Genomic DNA, 21,849 nt, shown 5'->3' with positions numbered 1-21,849 from the left:
AAAATATAAACACGATAATTTTAGAGAACTGTGTTCTGTTTATCAATAACTGAAAATAACGAGCGAAGCTCGGTGCCCCGATATTGTACTATAACATGGTGTACTGTATCGATGTTTCACAGTATTAATTTAAAAGATAAGAGAGTTCACTCACCAAGTATGTTATTCTCCAAGAAGTAATCGTCATGTTTATCACTGCGGGAGACTTTGAATACTATTTTGCATATCGCAGACAAGTTCTGACCAGTGACCCGTAGCTGTAAAAATGTAATAAATATGATAAAACCTTGAAACACAAGAATTGCTTGCAACTGAAGAATAATACTATAGGCCTAATGTCACACTTTTATTTGTTATTTCAATGGAATGTGATCCGCATTATGATATCCACTATTTACTGTAATAATATGGATACTATATTTTATATTTATTTATCTATTTGAACGTTGATACATACAATATCATTCTCAACTATGAATATAGTATATATTACAGTGAACTATAGTAACTTAAATATTCTATATTTTATGAATAGATAAAGATACTATAAATTCTGTTATTCAAAAGAAGAGAATACAGAGCCAATCACAAAAAAAGAACCAAATGGATTCATAACGTGATATTAACCTCAAACAGTCAGCATTCCTTATGGATTGAATATGGAAGCTTTCCTTTCTCCAATGCTGACAGCTTGTAGTGATTATCACTAGAAGCATTCCTCTGCCAAGCTCCGCCTCCTGCTTGCTGATTGGTCGAGAAAGTGTTTCTGAACTTAGCCGATAGATGGCAGTGAGTACTGGGTCGTTTTCATTATCAAAGTATGGGTTATTGACCATAATGAACAATCAGTTTATTTTGAATGGAAAAGACTAAGAAATTGTCAAAAAACCACTGATTTATTGATAATTAGAAAGACCGGTTTCGGTTATTACACCATTGTCAATCTCTGATAAACTAAAACTAATGGTATAAAACAATGGTGTAATAACCGAGACCGGTCTTTCTAATTATCAATAAATCAGTGGTTTTTTGACAATTTCTTAGTCTTTTCCATTCAATATGAATAATTACCACAATATCAACTTCTCAACTACACAAATCAGTTTATTATACGAATTACTTCTGAACTTTTGAACTCCTTTTGAAAGAACCATCTAGTAATGAACGTATAAACCCAGCTAATATATAATTAATTAAGAAATTATTGCACTGCTTTAAGAATTGTATACGTCGGGTACCTTCTCTACCAGTTTAGAAGAAGTTACCTTCAGGCTCCGTTCTTGGAGCCTCCACCCTGTGGAAGTCTTCTTTCAGCTGTCATGAAGTTTCAAAAAATAATTAAAATATTGGACACTGTATTGTAACACACATAAACAAAGAACTCTAATCTAATCTGCAAAACAAAAACTTCTCACAACTATGAAATTGATATTAAAATATCCGTATTTTATTGAGGCATTGATACAACTTCTCCTATGCGATGAAAAATGTAAAACAGTGTGTACCCGCATTAGAATCTTTGTCGTTCTCATTTGGTGAAAAATTATACATCAATATGAAAGGATATCCTATGTATGATAAAAATTTGGATATAGAATAACTGGACTTGATGGCTGTTAGTACTAAACGATCATTTATATCAGTGGTCGCCAAACAGTCGATCGCGAGCTACCGGTAGCTCGTGGGGTAGTTTTTGGTAGCTCACAGAAACGCTCGTGCAAAAGAATGTCGTCCAGTTTGAATATATACACTTTCGTAGTCTGAAGAAAATCAATGACGAGAAAAATCCTCCACAGCACCGCAGAAATAACCAAGAATATGGTACAATTCTTTCAGACTTGAGACAACAGTTTGATCAACATTATTTTAATATTTTAAAAGCATATCAAATATGGTACAATTCATCAACTCTCTTTTGTAGAGATCTATGCAAAAGATTTTGCAGCTTGTGTTGTAAAATATTTTGGTGAAGATCAGGCTTCAGTTGAAATGGAATTTGTGGATTTTCAAAATGATCTGTCTCTCAGATAACTTTCTACAACTGGAAATATTTGGCCTCAAATCCCCGAAGAAATGTATCAAAATATTATTCAAGTTGCATCGAGGTTGAAAGCTATGTTCAGCTCTACCTACTTGTGTGAAGCATCTTTTTCAAGTATGAAATTCATAAAAAATCGATATTGGAACAGACTGACGGCTACAACGTACACTCCAAACATCAAGAAAATAATTGATGACCAAATAAGAGTTCCACTGCTCTTATTGAAATGTACATTTCAACTTTTGTTATACTTTTTGCTATAAGTAGATTTCAACACTAGAAATGTATCTTTATAGGCAATAAAAGTGTGAAATTTCATTTTGCGTACCGTACTTTCTTCAGTCTTATATTCCTTGGTAGCTCACTAGAAGATTTATAAATGCTATTCTAGCTCACAGGCTCATAAGTTTGGCGACCATTGATTTATATGATCATTAAATTGAATATACATTTGAAAATACAATGAAGCACAAAGATGATAAAAATTTTATCAGTCGTGTCTTGAAGAGAATAGAAAGAGCACTAGTAGTTCTCTTTATTGAATGAATTTATTTATATATTTATTCACTCGTATAATATAACCTCTATATTCCAAAGATTTTTATAATATTACAATTTTACTCACAGCTAGTATCACTCGTGCCAAACGTAGCAGTAGAGCCTCACTAGAAACTTCAATAAAAGGATGAAGTGCTCTCAAAATGGCGGCTTTGGCTCTATGATTGCGGATAATTCTATCCCCTTCTCTTTCAACTGCTGAATAAAGCTGATCCAAGGCACAGGACAGATCTGCATCTGTGAAAAGATTGGTGACAATTTTGAAAAATTGAGTACGGTATCATCTGAACAGTAAATCATTCTACAATTCATTTATTTTAAAGGAGCTCAGATCGTGAGAGAAAAACTGAGGATACCTTGTACTTAGTTCAGATCATAGTTCAAGATCTTATCCCGTAAGTGTATTATAAGCCAGTTCTTTTCTTTATTATAATATAGATAAAGAATTATACAACTTCTTTTATCTAGTTGATTCGAGTATTATCAAGAAATGAGAACAAGAACTGATAATGAATGTTTAATGGCAGAATGATTACTAGTCTAACTGTAGTGGCAATAATTGACAATCAATAGGTTATTTTTAGGCGACACAATTCAATTCAGATAATTTATTCAGTAAAAGACTGACAACTTCCAATTGAAGAAGGTTTCAGTCAGTTTATTCACGGACTCTTCGAGGTGATGGTCGTTCAGATGTGATTGTATGTAGGACCTACTCAATAGTCACTAGTTTTCTTTCAGCAGTTAATTAAATTAGTTGAATTTAACCCGTTTTTGAAGACTTATAACTTGTGTATATGATAATTTTTCTGAAACTTTCACATGTAATTTCTTGATAAGCTGAGTCTGTTCTTATGTGTATATAGCTACATAATTTGTTGTTGTGGCTACTTCGTTAAAAATTTTACTGTATTGATTTGTTGAGGCTGTGCAAAGGCTAAAAATAAACTTTCTCCTGGTGATATTTTTCAAAGTTTTTCGAGTTGTACATCATAACCTATCAAAATGGAAAAGTTTTCTCGGGAAAACATTTTTCTCCAATCATTACTTTTTGAGATATGAGCGCCTAAAGTTTAAATTTTTGGGACAGAACATTTAAAATTAGGTAAGAGATGATAAATCCATGTGATTTAGAGGATTAATTCTCCATGGTATTGTTCATTGAGTAAATCAAAACTTTCCTGAAAATATTAATTTTTGAGAAAGTCTCTCAATTTACTAAAAACGACCAAAAATAACTTTCAGTTGAGTTGTTTTTGGTGAATTGTATAACTTTCTCAAAAATTGATATTTTCAACAACTTCCGTATTATTCAATAAACCATCCCATTATGAATTTACCCTCTAAATCTCATGGATTCATCCTATATCGAATTTTAAATGTTCTGTCCCAAAAATTTAAACTAGAGGAGCTCAAAAAGTAATTATCGGAAAAAAAATGTTTTCCTGAGAAAACCTTTTCATTTTGATAGCTTGATAATATACAAATCGAAAAACTTTGAGAAATATTACCAGTAGAAAGTTTATTTTTAGCCTTTGCAAAGTCTTAATTTGTTCTTGATATTTCATTCTATAATATTTGTAAATAAATATACAGAAGATAGTTGATTGAAAAAGGTGAGCTGAGAAGAATGAACATTCCTATTCATACACAGAAATTATAGTTCAAAAGTGTCTGGCAAAGTGTTCCTTATCAAATAAATCATATTTTTATTCAATAGATGTGTTTTATATCTTATTTGATTATAAACTCAAGTATAGATTTACAAAAAGTGTGGAGATTGGTAGATAACATACGGAATAAGATCATTCTCATTGTCTTTAACAATTTCTTGAAGGGCTCGTTGGAAATTTTTTGAAAATAATGGGAAAAATAACAACTATGAAATCATTCTCTAGAATAGTGAGGTAGAGGATATGACTACATGTTTATTTGTGTCTCCATGATATTGATTCTGAAGAAATTTGAGAAGTGAGTGAGTGAGTGTGTCTCATAATATGAGTTTCTCTTATCGATCCATACTATATACATAGGATTACGATTGAAATTTGGTCTCTGAATATTGATGTTTATTTATAATATTAGATAATCACTTGATATGAGTGAATATTTTTGTGATATTCTAGTGTGTGAGAGATTTCGTGATCTTAAAACATTCTTTAAGCTCTAAACCTGATTTTTTCAAAAAATGATGAAAAAATCTCATTAAAATCAATTTATAGAAGATTAACATAACGTAATAACATTCAGGCTCTAGCTCTAGTCAAAGTCCTAAAGCAAAATCCAATTCTTCTCTAAGTAAAACTTGTGAACAATATTTACAGCCATCAAGAATATTCCAGCTATTTTTATGTGGGTTGATCTATAAAAAAAGTTGCTACTCTCAAAATTTTATGAATGGACTGGTATATTTGTTCTTAGAAACAAATAGTATATTTTTGAACTAGTATATTACTAGTTACTAATTCCAACTATTATAAAATGAATTTGAATATATTTTTGAAATATCATGCTCTGCAAAACTCCAGGAAGCGGTTAAAGATAGTATTTCTCAATACAGTTTATCATAGAAAAAAAAATAGAATTTGAAAATTAAGATTGTTTTGAAGCTACTTACTAAATCTATACTGTGAGCAGGCTGTTTAATACAGAAGAATTCACAATTCTATTTAATTTCAGTGAAAATGTTTTGAAACGGAGATGTTTGGAGTCATGAAAATCACTTGCTGCAGCTCATATTTTTTATTGTAGTTTGAAACATGTAGATGTAGACAACAGCTTTAATAAAATAAATTATAAAAGCTTTTTTCATGTTAACATCAAATTAATTTGAATATGTACTAAAACATTTAAATTACTAAAAACAAAGTGAATTCGTATGGCTCTTGTTGGTGGGGAGTCCCTTGCGGGAAGGTCCCACCGCCTGAATATATAATTTAAGCCGTCAATGGGCCTCACGACTGTCATACTTCAGCCGGGACCGACAGTTTAACGTGCCCATCCGATAACACGGGAGTGATCGGGTTTAAAAAACTTTTGGTATTGAGAGGGTTTGAACCCTGGATCTCTATGCTGCTACGCAAGCACTCTATCCACTAGACACTAGACCATGGATCACTCCTGAATAATATGTACTATTCTAATGTGATGGATCCAGGTCTTTTATTCAGGTGATTTGCAGATGTAGATCTACTATTCTAATATGATGGATCAAATTAATATACTCTACTGATTCATAACATGCCTAAATTTTCTAAAATAATTATCCATCGTGCAACTGAAGACTAGATGATCCCAACAATTTCACATTTTTGCCTCATTGTGAGATAATTTAAATACGATACCAAACTTCCATCCTGTATATATTGTTAAGTGCAATTCAATTTTACCAAGGAAAATTTGATTAAATTTAAATTAAGTCTGGATTCAAACATGTGGACTACATTGACTAGCATAGTCTAAAATAAATTGAATGTGTTTGGGTAACCAGTCCAAAAGATTGAGTACAGCAAAATAATATGAAAATACAGAAAGTTCTATTAATTAAATTTTAATAAAGTCGAGATTCGAACATGTGGACTACAATGAATTGACTTGCATAGCCTCAATGTGTTTGGGTAACCAGTTGAAAAGATTGAGTATAGCATAATAATATGAAAATACAGAAAGTTCTATTAATGAAATTTCAATAAAGTCGAGATTCGAACATGTGGACTACAATGAATCGACTTGCATAGCCTGAATGTGTTTGGGTAACCAGTTCAAGAGATTGAGAATAGCAAACATGTGAATACAGAAACTTTTATTCATAAAATTGGCTGAGACCTGTCCTGTTTCAATAATATACAATTATTCATTTGTTATAGTCTATATCACATTCATTCATTAAACTAACAAGTAATCATACAAAATTTGTGACTTTGATTGGAGGAGCACGTATTCCAGGCAAATATTCTCCCAATTTTCACAAGTGTTTATCATTCATAAGATGCATAGGCCCGGTTGCACAAAAGTTAAAATTTAACCATGATTAATTTCACGAGAACCAATAAGAGAAGGGCTTTTTTGATGAGAATGAATGATAAGACAGCTACTCTGATTGTCTCTCGTGGAATTAAACACGATTAAGGCTCAACTCACACTTACGCGACTCAGGTCGAGAAGAGACTCGACTCTAAAGTCTGAGATATATTACTTTTAACATGAAGAGGAGAAACTCATTTCTCCCTCCACAGTTTGTAGCGTAGATACAGACAGACATCCTGCGCACAATTGGATGCGCCGTGTCATTTTGCTTCATGCTCTTGTGATGAAAACAATATTATACCTGCTGACCAGTATATGACTTGGAACATTGCCAGCAATAGCTGGAAGGGGAGTGTTGGTGCGTCGCGTTGCAAAGCTCTCTCACACAGACACAAAAGAAGGAGAATGCTGCTAGGTAGTGGGAGTGATTGATGGAGGATAGAGCATCGGACCTCTCCGTCTTCGAGAAAGAGCCGTGTTAAAAGTAATTTCTCTCCCACTTTAGTGGAGAGCATGTGCTCCAAATGGTGACACTCAGACCAGTCGATTCTAGTCTCAGTGACTGTCATTTTTTGGAAACACATGCTCTTGACTAGAGTCGAGTCTCTTCTCGACCTGAGTCGCGTAAGTGTGAGTTTAGCCTAAAACTTGACCGACTTTTATCCTTTTTTTGCAACCGGCACATAGACATTCAATTATTGCAAGTTGTATTCAAATTCAGAAACTTAACAAACTTGTTCAATTTATCATATTGAATTTTATCAGCAAAATTGTTCATTGTCTGAATAAAAGCTTAAAAAAGCATCAATCGTCCTCAAAAGAACCCTCATGTTAAAGTCCATATAGGAGACATTATAGCATGTTGAATCAAATTGGTTAATCTCAAGAATGAATAAAGAAAATTTCAATAATTTTTCCATCATTTGATCACATTTATAATAACTTTCAAATACTACAATCATCATGAATCATAATTTACCACAGTTGCTTCCCTGGAGCAGAGCGATTCTCTCCAAGGCTGCTTCCACACTTTCATCAGCTGATTGCAACAGCTGATTTGCCACATCAGCTGAATCCTGCAACTGATCTCTCACATCAGCTGAATCCTGCAACTGATTTCTCATATCCTCTGATTGCTTCACGTTATCTGACTGCAACAGCTGATGATTTGTGACGTCAGCTGATTGATTCAGCTGTTGTTTCGTGACGTCAGCTGCTCTCGCCTCGTTGATCCTGTTATCCTCATCAGCCAGATCAGCAATTTCCGACCAGGCCATCAGCTGATCCATGCCGACCACTTTCTGCTGAGTCAGCCGGCGCATGCGCATGAAACTGTCCTCTTTTGGCGGTCTCTGATTGGTGGTGGTAGAATCCAGAATGGGCGGAGCTTCCGGTTTTGTTTCGGGTGGTTTTGGTTGGAGCGGTTTTTTGGGCGTGGTTTGCTCTTCTGGTACTGGAAAAAAGAGACAATTCTGATGTCAAAAGCGATGAAAAACTAATTAAAATTTTGAGTTTATTGGATGTAAATTGGTATAAAAGTCATGAGACCCATTAAATCTCAAAATAGTAGCTCCAGGATTATTTACTTATTTATACATTGATACAAACAATATAATTCTCAACTATGTATGATTGGGAAAGGAACAATAGGCTTGAAGCCTGTTTAAACCCTTATTAGGGTTTGGTGATTAAAGGCAGGCGCACACAGATCGTCATCGGACGGACGGCACGCATCGGACGGATCGGACGATTAGATTTGATGCATTGGTTTCAATTGGAGTGCGCATACCTATCCGCATCGTATAGGTATGCACACTCCAATTGAAAACAATGCATCAAATCTAATCTTCCGATCCGTCCGATGCGTGCCGTCCGTCTGATGACGATCTGTGTGCGCCTACCTTAAGAATGCAGGGTTCTTTGAAAGTGATTTTTTTCTGATACTTTCTAGGTTCTTCCTTGGGTTAATTCAGGGGTAATTTTGCAAATTACAATCAATTTTGAATAAAATAGATGGAATAAATCGATTGAATAGCATGATGGACTCTGTAAAATAATTTATTGAAGTGGTTTTATGAATTGATTGTATTTAATTAAAAGATGATGTCAAAATTCAATTCAAAAAGCAGGGTCTTTTTCTTCTGGTGCTGATTTATATTATTCGGTCTGAGAAGTAATATCCATTCATATTAATTCATAGTAATTCACTATAAATTCATTCACTAGTGCTGAATTTTCATTATTGAATTAGACAAACGATCAACTGTATAAACTAGTAGTTCTGTGAACAGTAGACCTCACGCAGTATTCTCATCCACAAGTAGGCTACCTGATTGAAACTATAGATCTTATGGAAATACAGCCATGGACTGGCTTCTCCACACATCTGTGTAATCACTTGTCAGCTGATTCATGATGAATAATTCTATAGTTTGATTTTTACTTCAATATTGGCGTATGAAGGAGGCTCCTTTTTCCTTTTATACTATCCTTGGAATGCAACATTTTCAAAAACCTTGTATATACGTCGACGCGCAATTAAAAAAGGAATATACCTGTCAAATCTCATGAAAATATATCACCGCGTTTTGCCGTGAATGCGCAACATATAAACATTTAAACATCAAGAGGAATGCCAAACCGTCGACTTGAATCTAAGACCTCACATCGCTTGGTCAATAAATTTTGCATTATCTATGCTGCTCTCCATAAATATCACAGTATCGAAGGTGGAATGAATATCCAGTGATATTACATATATTTATAATTTCAATTATCTAGAATACCTTCAGGCTACTCACACTTTTCGAGTTGGTTATGAGCGTTTTTCTGGGGTATGGCGGGGAGTCTCCAGCGGCCATTTTGAGTCTTGAGCAGTGCCACACCTGACAGTGTGAGAGCACCGGCGCCATTTTGATTGTTTGCATTATTTTTAGTTTGGTCCAAATCAACCAATTTCGGTAGAACGTTTGAGTCGACATCGTGAAAATGTACTTGCCGGATACTGCAATGAAGAAAGTATTGATAATATAATTCAATACATTACAATACAATACAATGATCCTCGATTGTTTGAGGGTGGGTTTTGACCAAACGAAAAAATGCTTGTACTGGACAAATATCAATAAAAATCTGAATAAAGTCAGTTTGAAATTTCAAAAGCCATGAGAAATTACATTGGACTCAAACACTCTTAGGGACATAATTTATCATGCTTCTTATATGTATGATTCCTATGCTTTGAAATCCGTGCTCTTGCTCACTTCTCGTTTGTTGAACACAGCAATTATTATATTTTGAAATATTTTTCCTATCATAATGTACAAAATTATGGTCGATTATCATAGGTCTGTGGTACTATGATGTGATAGGTCATAGGATAAAATTATCAGCTTGATTTAAAAATGTGAGCATTAACTTTTACAATGTTTGTCCGAATATTTTTGCAACTATTCTTCAATAATATAGATTCTTTGATAGACTATGAATTATAGGTTAGTTTCTACCACAAACTTTACAGAGGTTAACAGCACCTCTAGCTTGTTTATTTATTCAGTGATACATGAAATATCATTCTTAATTATGAATGATTGGAAAAGGAAGAACATGCTTGAAGCCCAAAATAAGTTGAAATATAACCTAACCTAACCTGACAGCACTGGGCGGTCTCCGCATGCGTCCCGCGCCGAAAAGGACGCGTCCGGCGTCGCGAGGCGTGAACGGTCGCTTAGTGTTGACAGGATGCTGGCTGGTTGCCATGGCAACGGAATGCTGGCTGGTTGTCATGGCAACGCGTGCTTCACTGATAATTTGCGCGCTGGTTTTGGCCAGACAAGATGGCGGCTGGTAGAAAGGTACCTGCGCGGCTAGGCTGCGCAGTGGACGACGCGGTTTCAACAGACTGCCATCCATGTCACAAGATCGGCGTTTGGTGTGGGTACTGCCTGATCTGGAGAAATTGAGATTTAAAAAAAAATAAAATCAGAAATCTGGTGTGACACACTTTCCTTGTCAAGATGATATTATTTTAGTAAAAGCTTAATATTTTTATTTATTTATTAATTAGATAGAGCAAACATTACTTCCCTGAGGTCCTTTCTCGATTCCGCACTGGATTTGTGCGCTGCGGCGGCTCGCGCTCTGGACTTTCCTAAGTCCTACTTGCAGGGCACCAGCTGTCCTCCTGGGGTCCGGATCGGTCGCGGAGTCGCGGGAAAGGTTTTTCCACACCTTCCTTGAGGTCCTTTCTCGATCCCGCACTGGATTAGTGCGCTGCGGCGGCTCGCGCTCTGGACTTTCCTAAGTCCTACTTGCCGGGCACCAGCTGTCCTCCTGGGGTCCGGATCGGTCGCGGAGTCGCGGGAAAGGTTTTTCCACACCTTCCTTGAGGTCCTTTCTCGATTCCGCACTGGATTAGTGCGCTGCGGCGGCTCGCGCTCTGGACTTTCCTAAGTCCTACTTGCCGGGCACTAGCTGTCCTCCTCGGGTCCGGATCGGTCGCGGAGTCGCGGGAAAGGTTTTTCCACACCTTCCTTGAGGTCCTTTCTCGATTCCGCACTGGATTAGTGCGCTGCGGCGGCTCGCGCTCTGGACTTTCCTAAGTCCTACTTGCCGGGCACTAGCTGTCCTCCTCGGGTCCGGATCGGTCGCGGAGTCGCGGGAAAGGTTTTTCCACACCTTTCCAGAGGTCCTCTTGCGCCTCGATGTTCCACTGGTGGTCTACCAATGGGGAGTCAGGTTTCGACCAAACCTGACGTGTCGCCGTTGGTCGAAACTGGTAGCCCGTCGTCTAAACGGGTTAAATGTCGTTCAGCACTCGCCCAAACGGGTGTTGAGCAATGGAGTTCACCGTGTTTGAGGCTAATCGTCTTTAGCCCCAACACAACTCCCGGTCGCTGAAGAAATCGGAGTTCACTTTAGTACAAGACGTACTGTGACGTTGCTAGCTGCTCGCTGCTTCCTTCTCACCTCACTCGACCGCTCGCCCTGGCTCTCCGAACTAGACTGACTCCTGCTAGCCTTTCTCGAGCCTCCCTCAGTGACCGAGAGGGAGGGGAGAGAGGATGCGCAGCACCGCTGAGCGGTAGGCCAGTGGCTGGCTTGAACGTTGACCCCTTTGATTCCATCAAAGATAGCCGAGCGTCAAATAAATGAGCCCTAAACTCAATTCCTTTCTCTAGTTACGATATACATCGTGACATTATGAATGATTGGAAAAGGAAGAACATGCTTGAAGCCCAAAACTGTTCCTCCCCTGAATTTAGATAGAAATATCGTTCTAAAATTACTGTGAATGAATTAACCGAGTTCTGTGGGAGTGATAGTTTTTTTGTCTATTCTGGATTCTTGGGCATACTCTACCACACACTTTTCACCTCACTCGTCTAAAAGTCTGAGTGCCGGTTGCACAAAAGCTAGTTAAACTTTAACCGTGTTTAATTCCGCAAGAAACAATCAGAGAAGGAATCTTTTCGAAAAAGCCGGTTGCACAAAAGCTGGTTATACTTCAACCGTGGTTAATTTCGCGAGAACCAATCAGAGAAGGCATATTTTCAAAAAAGCCTTCTCTGATTGGTTTTTGTGAAATTAATCACAGTTAAAATTTAACCGGCTATTGTGCAATCGGGCCCGAAGGCTGCCAGGGCTCATCCACTGATACTTTCTCTATGTCTCTAACCTAACCTCAAACATTAAACACAACCTAACCTAGAGTTATAAATATAACCTAACCTAACCTATAAGTTGAAATATAACCTAACCTAACCTGACAGCACTGGGCGGTCTCCGCATGCGTCCCGCGCCGAAAAGGACGCGTCCGGCGTCGCGAGGCGTGAACGGTCGTTTAGTGTTGACAGGATGCTGGCTGGTTGCCATGGCAACGGAATGCTGGCTGGTTGTCATGGCAACGCGTGCTTCACTGATAATTTGCGCGCTGGTTTTGGCCAGACAAAATGGCGGCTGGTAGAAAGGTACCTGCGCGGCTAGGCTGCGCAGAGGACGACGCGGTTTCAACAGACTGCCATCCATGTCACAAGATCGGCGTTTGGTGTGGGTACTGCCTGATCTGGAGAAATTGAGATTTAAAAAAAAAATAAAATTAGAAATCTGGTGTGACACACTTTCCTTGTCAAGATGATATTATTTTAGTAAAAGCTTAATATTTTTATTTATTTATTAATTAGATAGAGCAAACATTACTATAGTCAATACCATAATATGTCACTGACCTCATTTTGAGAGGTCAGAACCAGTTTTGAGAGAATCACATTCGAATAACTGGTCGAATCAGAATGACTCCCAGGGAATATATCAACTACAGAAAAGAAAGCTGTAACTCCATAACGGGGATGAAAATGTTTATCCACGAAATATCAAAAGGGACTCATAGAATACAATGATATGATCTTTTTGGAATCAAATTTCAAATTTATTTATTCCACACTCATAAATACATATACATAATCAATCAGATTTCAAAGTATGTAGCACATTTAGGGCAGAGACACACGTAGCGTTTCCTTCAGACGTGTCGGCACAGAACGACTGGACAGGAAGCTCTCTGATTGGCTGAGATTCGACAACCCAATCAGCCAATACAAGAGCTTCCTATCCTGTCATGTCGTGCCAACTCTTCTGAAAAACGCATTGTGTGTCTGACTTTAGTATCCTATTATGTCTGAATGCTGGGAATAAAAGTCAGGCAAATTTCACTTCCAACACCAAGAGCCGTTTGCACAGTACCAGTTTTAACTATATCTCATTTTAAACTTGGATTAAATCCGTATCAAGTCTTGTTTATTATAATGTGTTTCATTTTGAGTTTAAGCCACCAGCTGATTGAATTCACTTCAAGCTTTGACTGTGCAAACTACCCTTGATGACTTATGCTTATTTATAACAGTAGACGTGGAGTGGGACAAACGTCTAGGTAAGTGACATCATAGTGAAAAGATAGTATAAGACATAAAGATATACCCTTATGCTATCTTCTCTTTATGGTGGAATTTTGCTACCCACATCACATTGTGATAGTTTTTACGTCCATCGTTACAAGTAGAAATCACAAACCTTGAATTTGATGACTTTTGTTTGATATAAATACTGAGAGCTATTCTATTCTCTAACAATGCTTGACTTATTAAGTCATCTATTCACTTTTCCCTGTGGAAAATATTGATAACCAACTGTTTATTTTTGTCAAAAATAATCATTTATATTATATTCGTAGAGAAAAAATATTTTTAAGATCGAATGAGAAATTTCCATGATTCAGTTTTAATATTCTTCATTAATTCTACATCTACATTCTTGAAAAACGATTTGGCAACGTTGCGGAGCTAGAAGGCTTTATCTGTTTTGTCGAATGATAGACAAGGATAGCAAACACCGATGTGTATCAAATACTGCCATAATAACGTGCACCTCACTCTAATTATAGTGTGGTCCACGTTATAATGGCAGTGTTTGATCAGCAATGGTATTGCTGTTCTTGTCTATCATTCAACGAAGCGGATAGCGCTATCTCTTTCTCGCTCTACTCTGTTGCCAGATCGTCTTTTAACAATGTAGAATTGATAATGAATTGACAAAATATTTAATCTTAATTTAAAAATTCATTATGAAATTATTGAAAAATATAATGTCTTGCCTAATAAAATATGGTTGATTAGTTTAAACGAGAATGAACAGTTAATATCACATCAATAAACCTGTATCAGCTACCTGTCTATAGAAGGCATTGACAAGACAGAGGATAGGCAACGTTGTTCTCCTATCTTTCTTCACTGCCATTATAACATGGACCTCAATATAGATATTGTACAACCACAGATTCATTACAGAATCACAAAAGAAGGAAATCGCTTCTCTACTCTGTGATAAAATAATATTAGAGAATGAGCTCTGTGATGCGGGTTGCCTATGACGTACAAAGCGGGCGTAGGCTATTATTTGAAGTACGGTGTTGAGCTCCTTACGATTTCTCCGGAAAGAGATAATGCCAGTTGGTAAAGTGTCTGAATAATTACTATCCAGGATATTTTATTGGAAAAATTCGGTCATGTCATTCTTGAGAGAATTTGTATGGTGAAACCCCATTCATTAAGTTCCGGTAACCCGTGCTTTGCACTGGGGAAAACGTTTTATTGCTAAATGCAATAACCTCATGTCCAGGGAGCACGGAACAAGATATTATTTTATATATATTTTATATTTTATATATAATATTATATATTATTTTATCAAAATTTCGTTGATTATCTTCATCAAAGTTGAAATAATTAGAAAAAAGTTCGATTTATCTAGAACCCGCAACAATTTATTCATGAATGACGCATACTACCATTTACGCAAAAGTTTCACTTGGAGAAAGCTCTGTTTGGTTGAGAGTTATTTTTTGCGTGAATTTTCTTGACAAATTGATTGAATTTGTTTCAATGATTTAATTTGGATTGAATCGATTATTAGAGTAAGCCTACATCCTTTCTAGATACCTTCCTGTGAGCTTGTGATTATTTGGATTGGAAAAATGGAGAATCTAACTTCGCAGAACATTTGATAACAGATAATGTTAAGTTCACAGTTGAGAAGAATTTTGAGTTGCTGCATTTTAATAACAGAGGCAGATCTTTGAATATTCTGGAGAGAGGCTTAAGAAATAACAAGAGTAGTTAAGGACAATTCCCAGTATAGTTTACATGACCAGATTCATTTCAACCAATATGTACAACACTACGAATTTCGTTTCATTTGTTTATTCTTAGATACAATCACAAATCATATAAATATGAGAAGGAACAACCGGCTTGGCCCAAAACTATTTCATTCCCAAATTTTGATAATGTCCAAAAAATATGTTATGTCCCTACTGCAAAAAGTTCAAGTTAATTTTTAGTCCAAAAACTTCACTCTCTTCTCAATTATATTGGCAAGAAATTTTTAATTTAGAAGAATTAAAACAACAATTATTGTTAAATATAGCACTTGATTATCAGGAAATTGATAAATTTATTGAAAATTGATAAAATAAAGTCATTCTATAAAATTTTGAAGCCAAAAATACACACAACTTCTCACTAAGAACAGCTGTTCATAACATCGTATGCATACATTAGTCGATAATTCTCCTATTTATAAACTTGTTTATCATCTATCACTTGTTTCCTTGGTTTTTATTTTGTACTTGAAGTAAGTTTTGTAATTATGGCGAGTCTATTGCTTAAGCATTTTGTGACACCGTTGAGTGGGAGGGGACTGTCTAGCTGGGCCAATGGCGAGCGTTCATCATCTTTCACTTGTTTCCTTGGTTTTTATTCTGTACTGAAAGTAAAATTTGTTATCATAGCGAGTCTGTTGCTTAAGCCGTGACGTTTCTGTTATACCGTTAAGTGGGAGGAGACTGTCTAGCTAGGCCAATGGCGAGCGTTCATGCCCTTGACCAATAGCAGTACTCGCCTACTAGTATAAACTCTGCTGCTCTTGTATTCAGTTTTAGTTTATCAGCGATTGACAATGATGTAACAACCGAAACCAGTCTTTCTAAAGCTGGGTTTACACCAAAGTTATCAACGTTTTTTTAAAAATTGAAAAATAATATTTTATTAGATTGAACAGAACTTGACAAACACATATGTTCAACATGAATGTGTATGATAAGTTATGTTCAAACCAATAGAATCTATGAGAATTAAGTTTTCAAAATTTTCTCAATAACTTTGGTGTAAACGCAGCTTTACTATTAATAAAATCTGTGGTTCTTGACAATTTCTTGGTCTTTTTATTTGATATCAAATTAGTAAAGCAAATTCAGTCCAAGTCTGTATATTTGATGAGATCTCCCAATCAATGGGAACATCAAAAGTGTTGACAAAGGTCAAGGTCTCCGAAATAGCACGCCACACTACCTCTGGCAAACAGTAAACCTCTCTATCGTGGGATCCATTTCATACGGTCAGTATTATTATTTGTTTGAATGAGAAGCAAAAACGAAGCTATTAGTAAAAATTATATTGTATAAGAAGTGTTATTTGTATGAGTCATACAGTCAGTTAAGAGTAAGTAAAATTGTTTTAAGCACAAGAACTTACTACCCCATTCCACTCTCTGATAAACAATACACCTTCAAACTACCCTTAGTCCCAATATCGCATTTAAAGTCCTTCCCACGTCTTGAAATCGATGTTAATGAGCTGAAAGTCGCAGACATGCAAAATTGACAAAGAAGAAGAAGAAGAAGAAGAGGAAGAGGAAGAAGAAGAAGAAGAAGAGAAGAAGAAGAAGAAGAAGAAGAAGAAGAAGAAGAAGAAGAAGAAGAAGAAGGAGAAGAAGAAGGTGGATGAGGAGAAAAAGGAGGAGGAGTAGGAGGAGAAGGAGTTGCAGAAGAAGGAGAAGGTGACGGGAGAAGAATAATATTAATAAGAAGAAAACAGGAGGAGAAGAAGAAGAAGTAGACAACAGAGAAAAATAAGATAATGAAGAAGAAGAGGACCGAGAAGAAGAAAAAGAAGAAGAAGACGACGAAGGAGATGAAGAAGACGGGAGAAGAAGAAGAAAAAAAGAAGAAGAAGAAGAATAAGGAGAAGAAGAAGAAGAAGAATAAGGAGAAGAAGAAGAAGAAGAAGAGAAGAAGAAGAGAAGAAGAAGAGAAGAAGAAGAAGAAGAATTAGTCGATAATTCTCCTATTTATAAACTTGTTTATCATCTATCACTTGTTTCCTTGGTTTTTATTTTGTACTTGAAGTAAGTTTTGTAATTATGGCGAGTCTATTGCTTAAGCATTTTGTGACACCGTTGAGTGGGAGGGGACTGTCTAGCTGGGCCAATGGCGAGCGTTCATCATCTTTCACTTGTTTCCTTGGTTTTTATTCTGTACTGAAAGTAAATTTTGTTATCATAGCGAGTCTGTTGCTTAAGCCGTGACGTTTCTGTTATACCGTTAAGTGGGAGGAGACTGTCTAGCTAGGCCAATGGCGAGCGTTCATGCCCTTGACCAATAGCAGTACTCGCCTACTAGTATGAATTCTGCTGCTCTTGTATTCAGTTTTAGTTTATCAGAGATTGACAATGGTGTAATAACCGAAACCGGTCTTTCTAAAGCTGGTTTACACCAAAGTTATCAACGTTTTTTTAAAAAATTGAAAAATAATATTCTATTAGATTGAACAGAACTTGACAAACACATATGTTTAACATGTATATGATAAGTTATGTTCAAACCAATAGAATCTATGAGAATTAAGTTTTTAACATTTTCTTAATAACTTTGGTGTAAACGTATTAATAAAATCTGTAGTTCTTGACAATTTCTTGGTCTTTTTATTTGATATCAAATTAGTACAGCAAATTCAGTTTAAGTCTGTATATTGATGAGATCTCCCAATCAATGGGAGCATCAAAAGTGTTGACAAAGGTCAAGGTCTCCGAAATAGCACGCCACACTACCTCTCAACTACCTCAGGCAAACAGTACACCTCTTTATCGTGAGATTCACTACATTCTGTCAGTATTTGTTTAAATGGGATGCAGAGGCGGGGTTATAGGTGAAGAATAGAGTGTGTTAAAAGGTTTGAAACACTAGAGCTTACTACCCCTTTCACTCCCTGGCAAACAATACACCTTAAAATTTCCCCCAAACTCCAGTATTGCCACCCCGAAACCTTTTTCCCCACCTAAGACCTGTATGTTAATGAGCTAAAAGTCGCAGACATGCAAAATGAACGATAAAGGAGAAGAAGAAGAAGAAGGAGGAGAAGAAGAAGAGAAGAAGAAGAAGGAGGAGAAGAAGAAGAAAAAAAGAAGAAGAAGAAGAGGAAAAAGAAGAAGAAGAAGAAGAAGAAGAAGAAGAGAAGAAGAAGAAAAGAAGAAGAAGAAGAAGAGAAGAAGGAGAAGAAGAAGAAGAAAAGAAGAAGAGAGAAGAAGAAGAAGAAGAAGAAGAAGAAGAAGAGAAGAAGAAGAAGAAGAGAGAAGAAGAAGAAGAAGAAGAAGAAGAGGAAAAAGAAGAAGAAGAAGAATTTCTATCTAGCTGTTTACTCTGTTGGCAATATTTGCAGTAGCAGAAGTCTTCGGGGTGATTTACAGCATTTAATTGGGATTTTCATCCAATATTAATAATAATTAATTAATTAATTAGCATTTGAACAAATGCACTTCAATTTATTTTAATCTGTAGAAAAGAAGGAAAAGAAGAAAAAAAGAAGGAGAGACGGCAGAATAAGAAGAAGAGGAAGGGGAAGAAGAAGTTGGTGATGAAGGAGGAGACGGCTGAAGAAGAAGAAGAAGAGAAAAGAAGAAGAAGGAGAAGAAGAAGAAGAAAAAAAGAAGAAGAAGAAGAGGACGGATGACGAAGGAGAAAAAGGAGATGACTGGTGAAGAAGAAGGGAGATAAGAAGAAGAAGAAGAAGAAGAAGAAGGAGGAGAGACTGTTTGCGATCGATGGCTCACAAGTTTCATGTCTCAAGAAATATAAAATATGGAAATGAGCAGTTAATGTTCATAATGCACGCTGTTTCTGGGAGTATATACAAGGTGAACTCTATTTACTCCAAAATTGCTTTTATATATACTTCTTTCTTCTTCTATACTTATATTTCTTTCCATACTCACTCCTTTATACTCATTGACTGTATCTGATGGAATGATCTTGAAAACTTGAATACCTCAATCAATACACAATTATACAAATAATAATACAGCTAAATAATAATTTGAAATGAAAAATTACTTTGTAGCTAAAACATCTTTGACCAATAATTGATTAATTCCATCATTTATTTAAATGAGAAGGTGGTCATGTGATACACGATTTCGATACTGAGTTTTAAGAGCAAAAGAATGATGGAATCCGCAAATTGATATTTTAACCCGTATCAGTTTGTTGATGTGAAAGGTGTAAATTATGTTGCAGATACAGTATTTTCAATCAACTGAAATAATGTGGTGCCAGCAATTCATGTTCCACATGATTGAAATGTCTGAAGGACTATCAGTGTAATAGCTATCAATACAAATAATCTCAGCTGATGTTATGAATGAATGGGAAACTGTAGCATAATTGCATGCAATGAATTCTCCAGCTGACTAAATAATAAATTGAATGAGAAGACTAAGAAATTGTCAAAAACCACAGATTTATTGAGAGTTAGAAACACTGGTTTCGGTTGTTAAACTTTGTCAATCTCTGATGAACTGTTTATCAGATATTGTCAATGGTGTAACAACCAAAATATGTTGTATATTGTATTTCTTATTCGTGTATTATGTTTTTTGGAAATAAACTATTGAATTGAAAACCTAAACGGGTCTTTTTAACTATCAATAAATCTCTGGTTTATGATCTGTGGTTCTTATGCACTTTCAATGTTATTTTTATACCCCGGAAAAGAACGAAGGAATCAATACGTGTTTAAAATTGGAAGCTGGTTGATCAGTTCTTTCTAAAATTATTTTAGAACATACAAACAGACGTAGACAACCACTTTGGCCTTCAGTAAGTCAAAAGTAAGAACTCGCTAACGCTCGTTCAACTGGAATTGATGATGAAAGACTAGACTCATGACGAGTCTGTTGCTTGAACCACCATTTTGTGTGTACTGCTAAGTGTCTTGCTGGGCCAATGACAGGTGTTCATGCCTTGACCAATAGCAGTACTCGCCTATACCAGTAAAATTCTGCTGCTTTCGTATTTAGTTTTAGTTTATCAGAGATTGACAATGGTGTAACAACCGGAACCGGTCTTTTTACTTTTAATAAAATCTGAGATTTTGACAATATTATAGTCTTTTCATTTAAAAAGACCAGATATTGTTCAACCACAGATTTATAAAAAAATCGAGATACCTGATTCGTTTGTTACACTATTTCAATCTCTAGTAAAGTAAAACTACAAGTGTTCTGATTTTGTAATGAATCTGTGGTTAGACAATATCTAAAGTGAGGTCCACGTTATAATGGCAGTAGAAGAAGATAGAAGTCCAACGTTGCCGATCCTCTCTGTCTTGTCAATGCCTTTTATAGACGGTAGCTGATACTGTTTTATTGATGTAATATTAACTGTTTATTCTCGTTCAGAATAGTCAATCATATTTTATTAAGCAAGTAATTTTATTTTTCAATCAGCTTATAATAAACTTACATAGCTAAGATGATTGATTTTGTTAATTGATGATTAATAATACATTGTTGAAAGACGATCTGGCAACAGAGCAAAGCAAGGAAGAGATAGCGCTATCCAGTTTTTTGAATGTAGACAAGGAAAGCGATAACATTGCTAATCAATCACTGCCATGATAACGTGGTCTTTTTATCTAGTATGAATATCTACCATGATATAACTTTCACAATTAATCAGCAAACATTTTAATCTCTTGATTTATAACCATAAACATGTTATTTTTTTAAGACTGTTTTACACATTGCCAATAATTATTGGCGAGACAGTTGTCTTTGGACAATTATTGTATGCATATTTATTGTCTGTGAACAGACAAAAAAATCAGCAGAAAGAGAATTATAAAGACAACTATCTCGTCAATTATAGTTTATAGTTTCATTCATAGTTTATTTTGGACTAAAATTTTATAAAAATTGTAAAAGTGAAATTCTAACCTTATCTTGGATTTTGTCACCTATAAATCTGGAAGAAAAATAGCACAAGGACTACCTTATTATTTTATCTGCCAATCTTATTACATTAGTGTCATTTGCATTGTAAATAGATAAATAAAATAAATAAATAATTGGTGTAAACCAGTCTCTTTGGAAGAAAACACAAAATATTGCGTTCTCATTTAAAATTTGTATCATTCATGTAATCTATACTTTGACATTGCTTCACTAATATTTGAATGCTTTTTGATATTAATTAATACTCACCTCAGACAAATAGAAGCTCCCTTCCATGATTAACAAAAATTGTCACCAGTTCCAAAACACCGTCGCATGCAGAAGAAAACTACCACATTTTTCAAGAATAACATGATATCAAATCAATAATATAACTCCTACACAATCACAAACTAACAGTTCACTTTTATTTCACAAAAATTTCTCACAAAAAATTGTCGCTAACTATTTTATGGTACTCCACCATTGGTAACTAATTCACATGCTTTTGTTGATATTGATTCACTGTCAAAAGTTTTCTCGAACTCTTGTGGAGGAAGCTCCATTGATACAGAATGTGCCACAATTTTGATACAAAGTGAAAGTGTTGCAAGCTATGTGATACA

The 21,849-nt window shown here is 35.6% G+C and overlaps 1 protein-coding gene across 2 annotated transcripts in view; it reads right to left on the bottom strand.

The window, feature by feature from the left end:
* Positions 1 to 21,756, bottom strand: part of LOC111056851 (armadillo repeat-containing protein 2) — a 47,335-nt gene extending 25,579 nt beyond the window's left edge. The window contains exons 1-6 of one of the 2 annotated variants that reach the window (XM_039438279.1): positions 21,494 to 21,756; positions 10,275 to 10,574; positions 9,427 to 9,629; positions 7,605 to 8,078; positions 2,667 to 2,836; positions 155 to 257 (exon numbers count right to left, since the gene is read on the bottom strand). In XM_039438279.1, the coding sequence (XP_039294213.1) occupies positions 155 to 257; positions 2,667 to 2,836; positions 7,605 to 8,078; positions 9,427 to 9,629; positions 10,275 to 10,537 (1,213 nt within the window). In that variant the 5' untranslated portion in view covers positions 10,538 to 10,574; positions 21,494 to 21,756. Of the gene's footprint in view, positions 1 to 154; positions 258 to 2,666; positions 2,837 to 7,604; positions 8,079 to 9,426; positions 9,630 to 10,274; positions 10,575 to 12,389; positions 12,690 to 21,493 lie in introns of both variants that reach the window. The other variant, XM_039438280.1, reaches the window with a different exon arrangement.
* Positions 21,757 to 21,849: the final 93 nt, after the last annotated feature.

Source organism: Nilaparvata lugens, chromosome 11, assembly GCF_014356525.2.
Source record: "Nilaparvata lugens isolate BPH chromosome 11, ASM1435652v1, whole genome shotgun sequence".
NCBI classification, from domain to species: Eukaryota; Metazoa; Arthropoda; class Insecta; order Hemiptera; family Delphacidae; genus Nilaparvata; species Nilaparvata lugens.
This window is presented reverse-complemented; position numbering and strand designations above follow the sequence as displayed.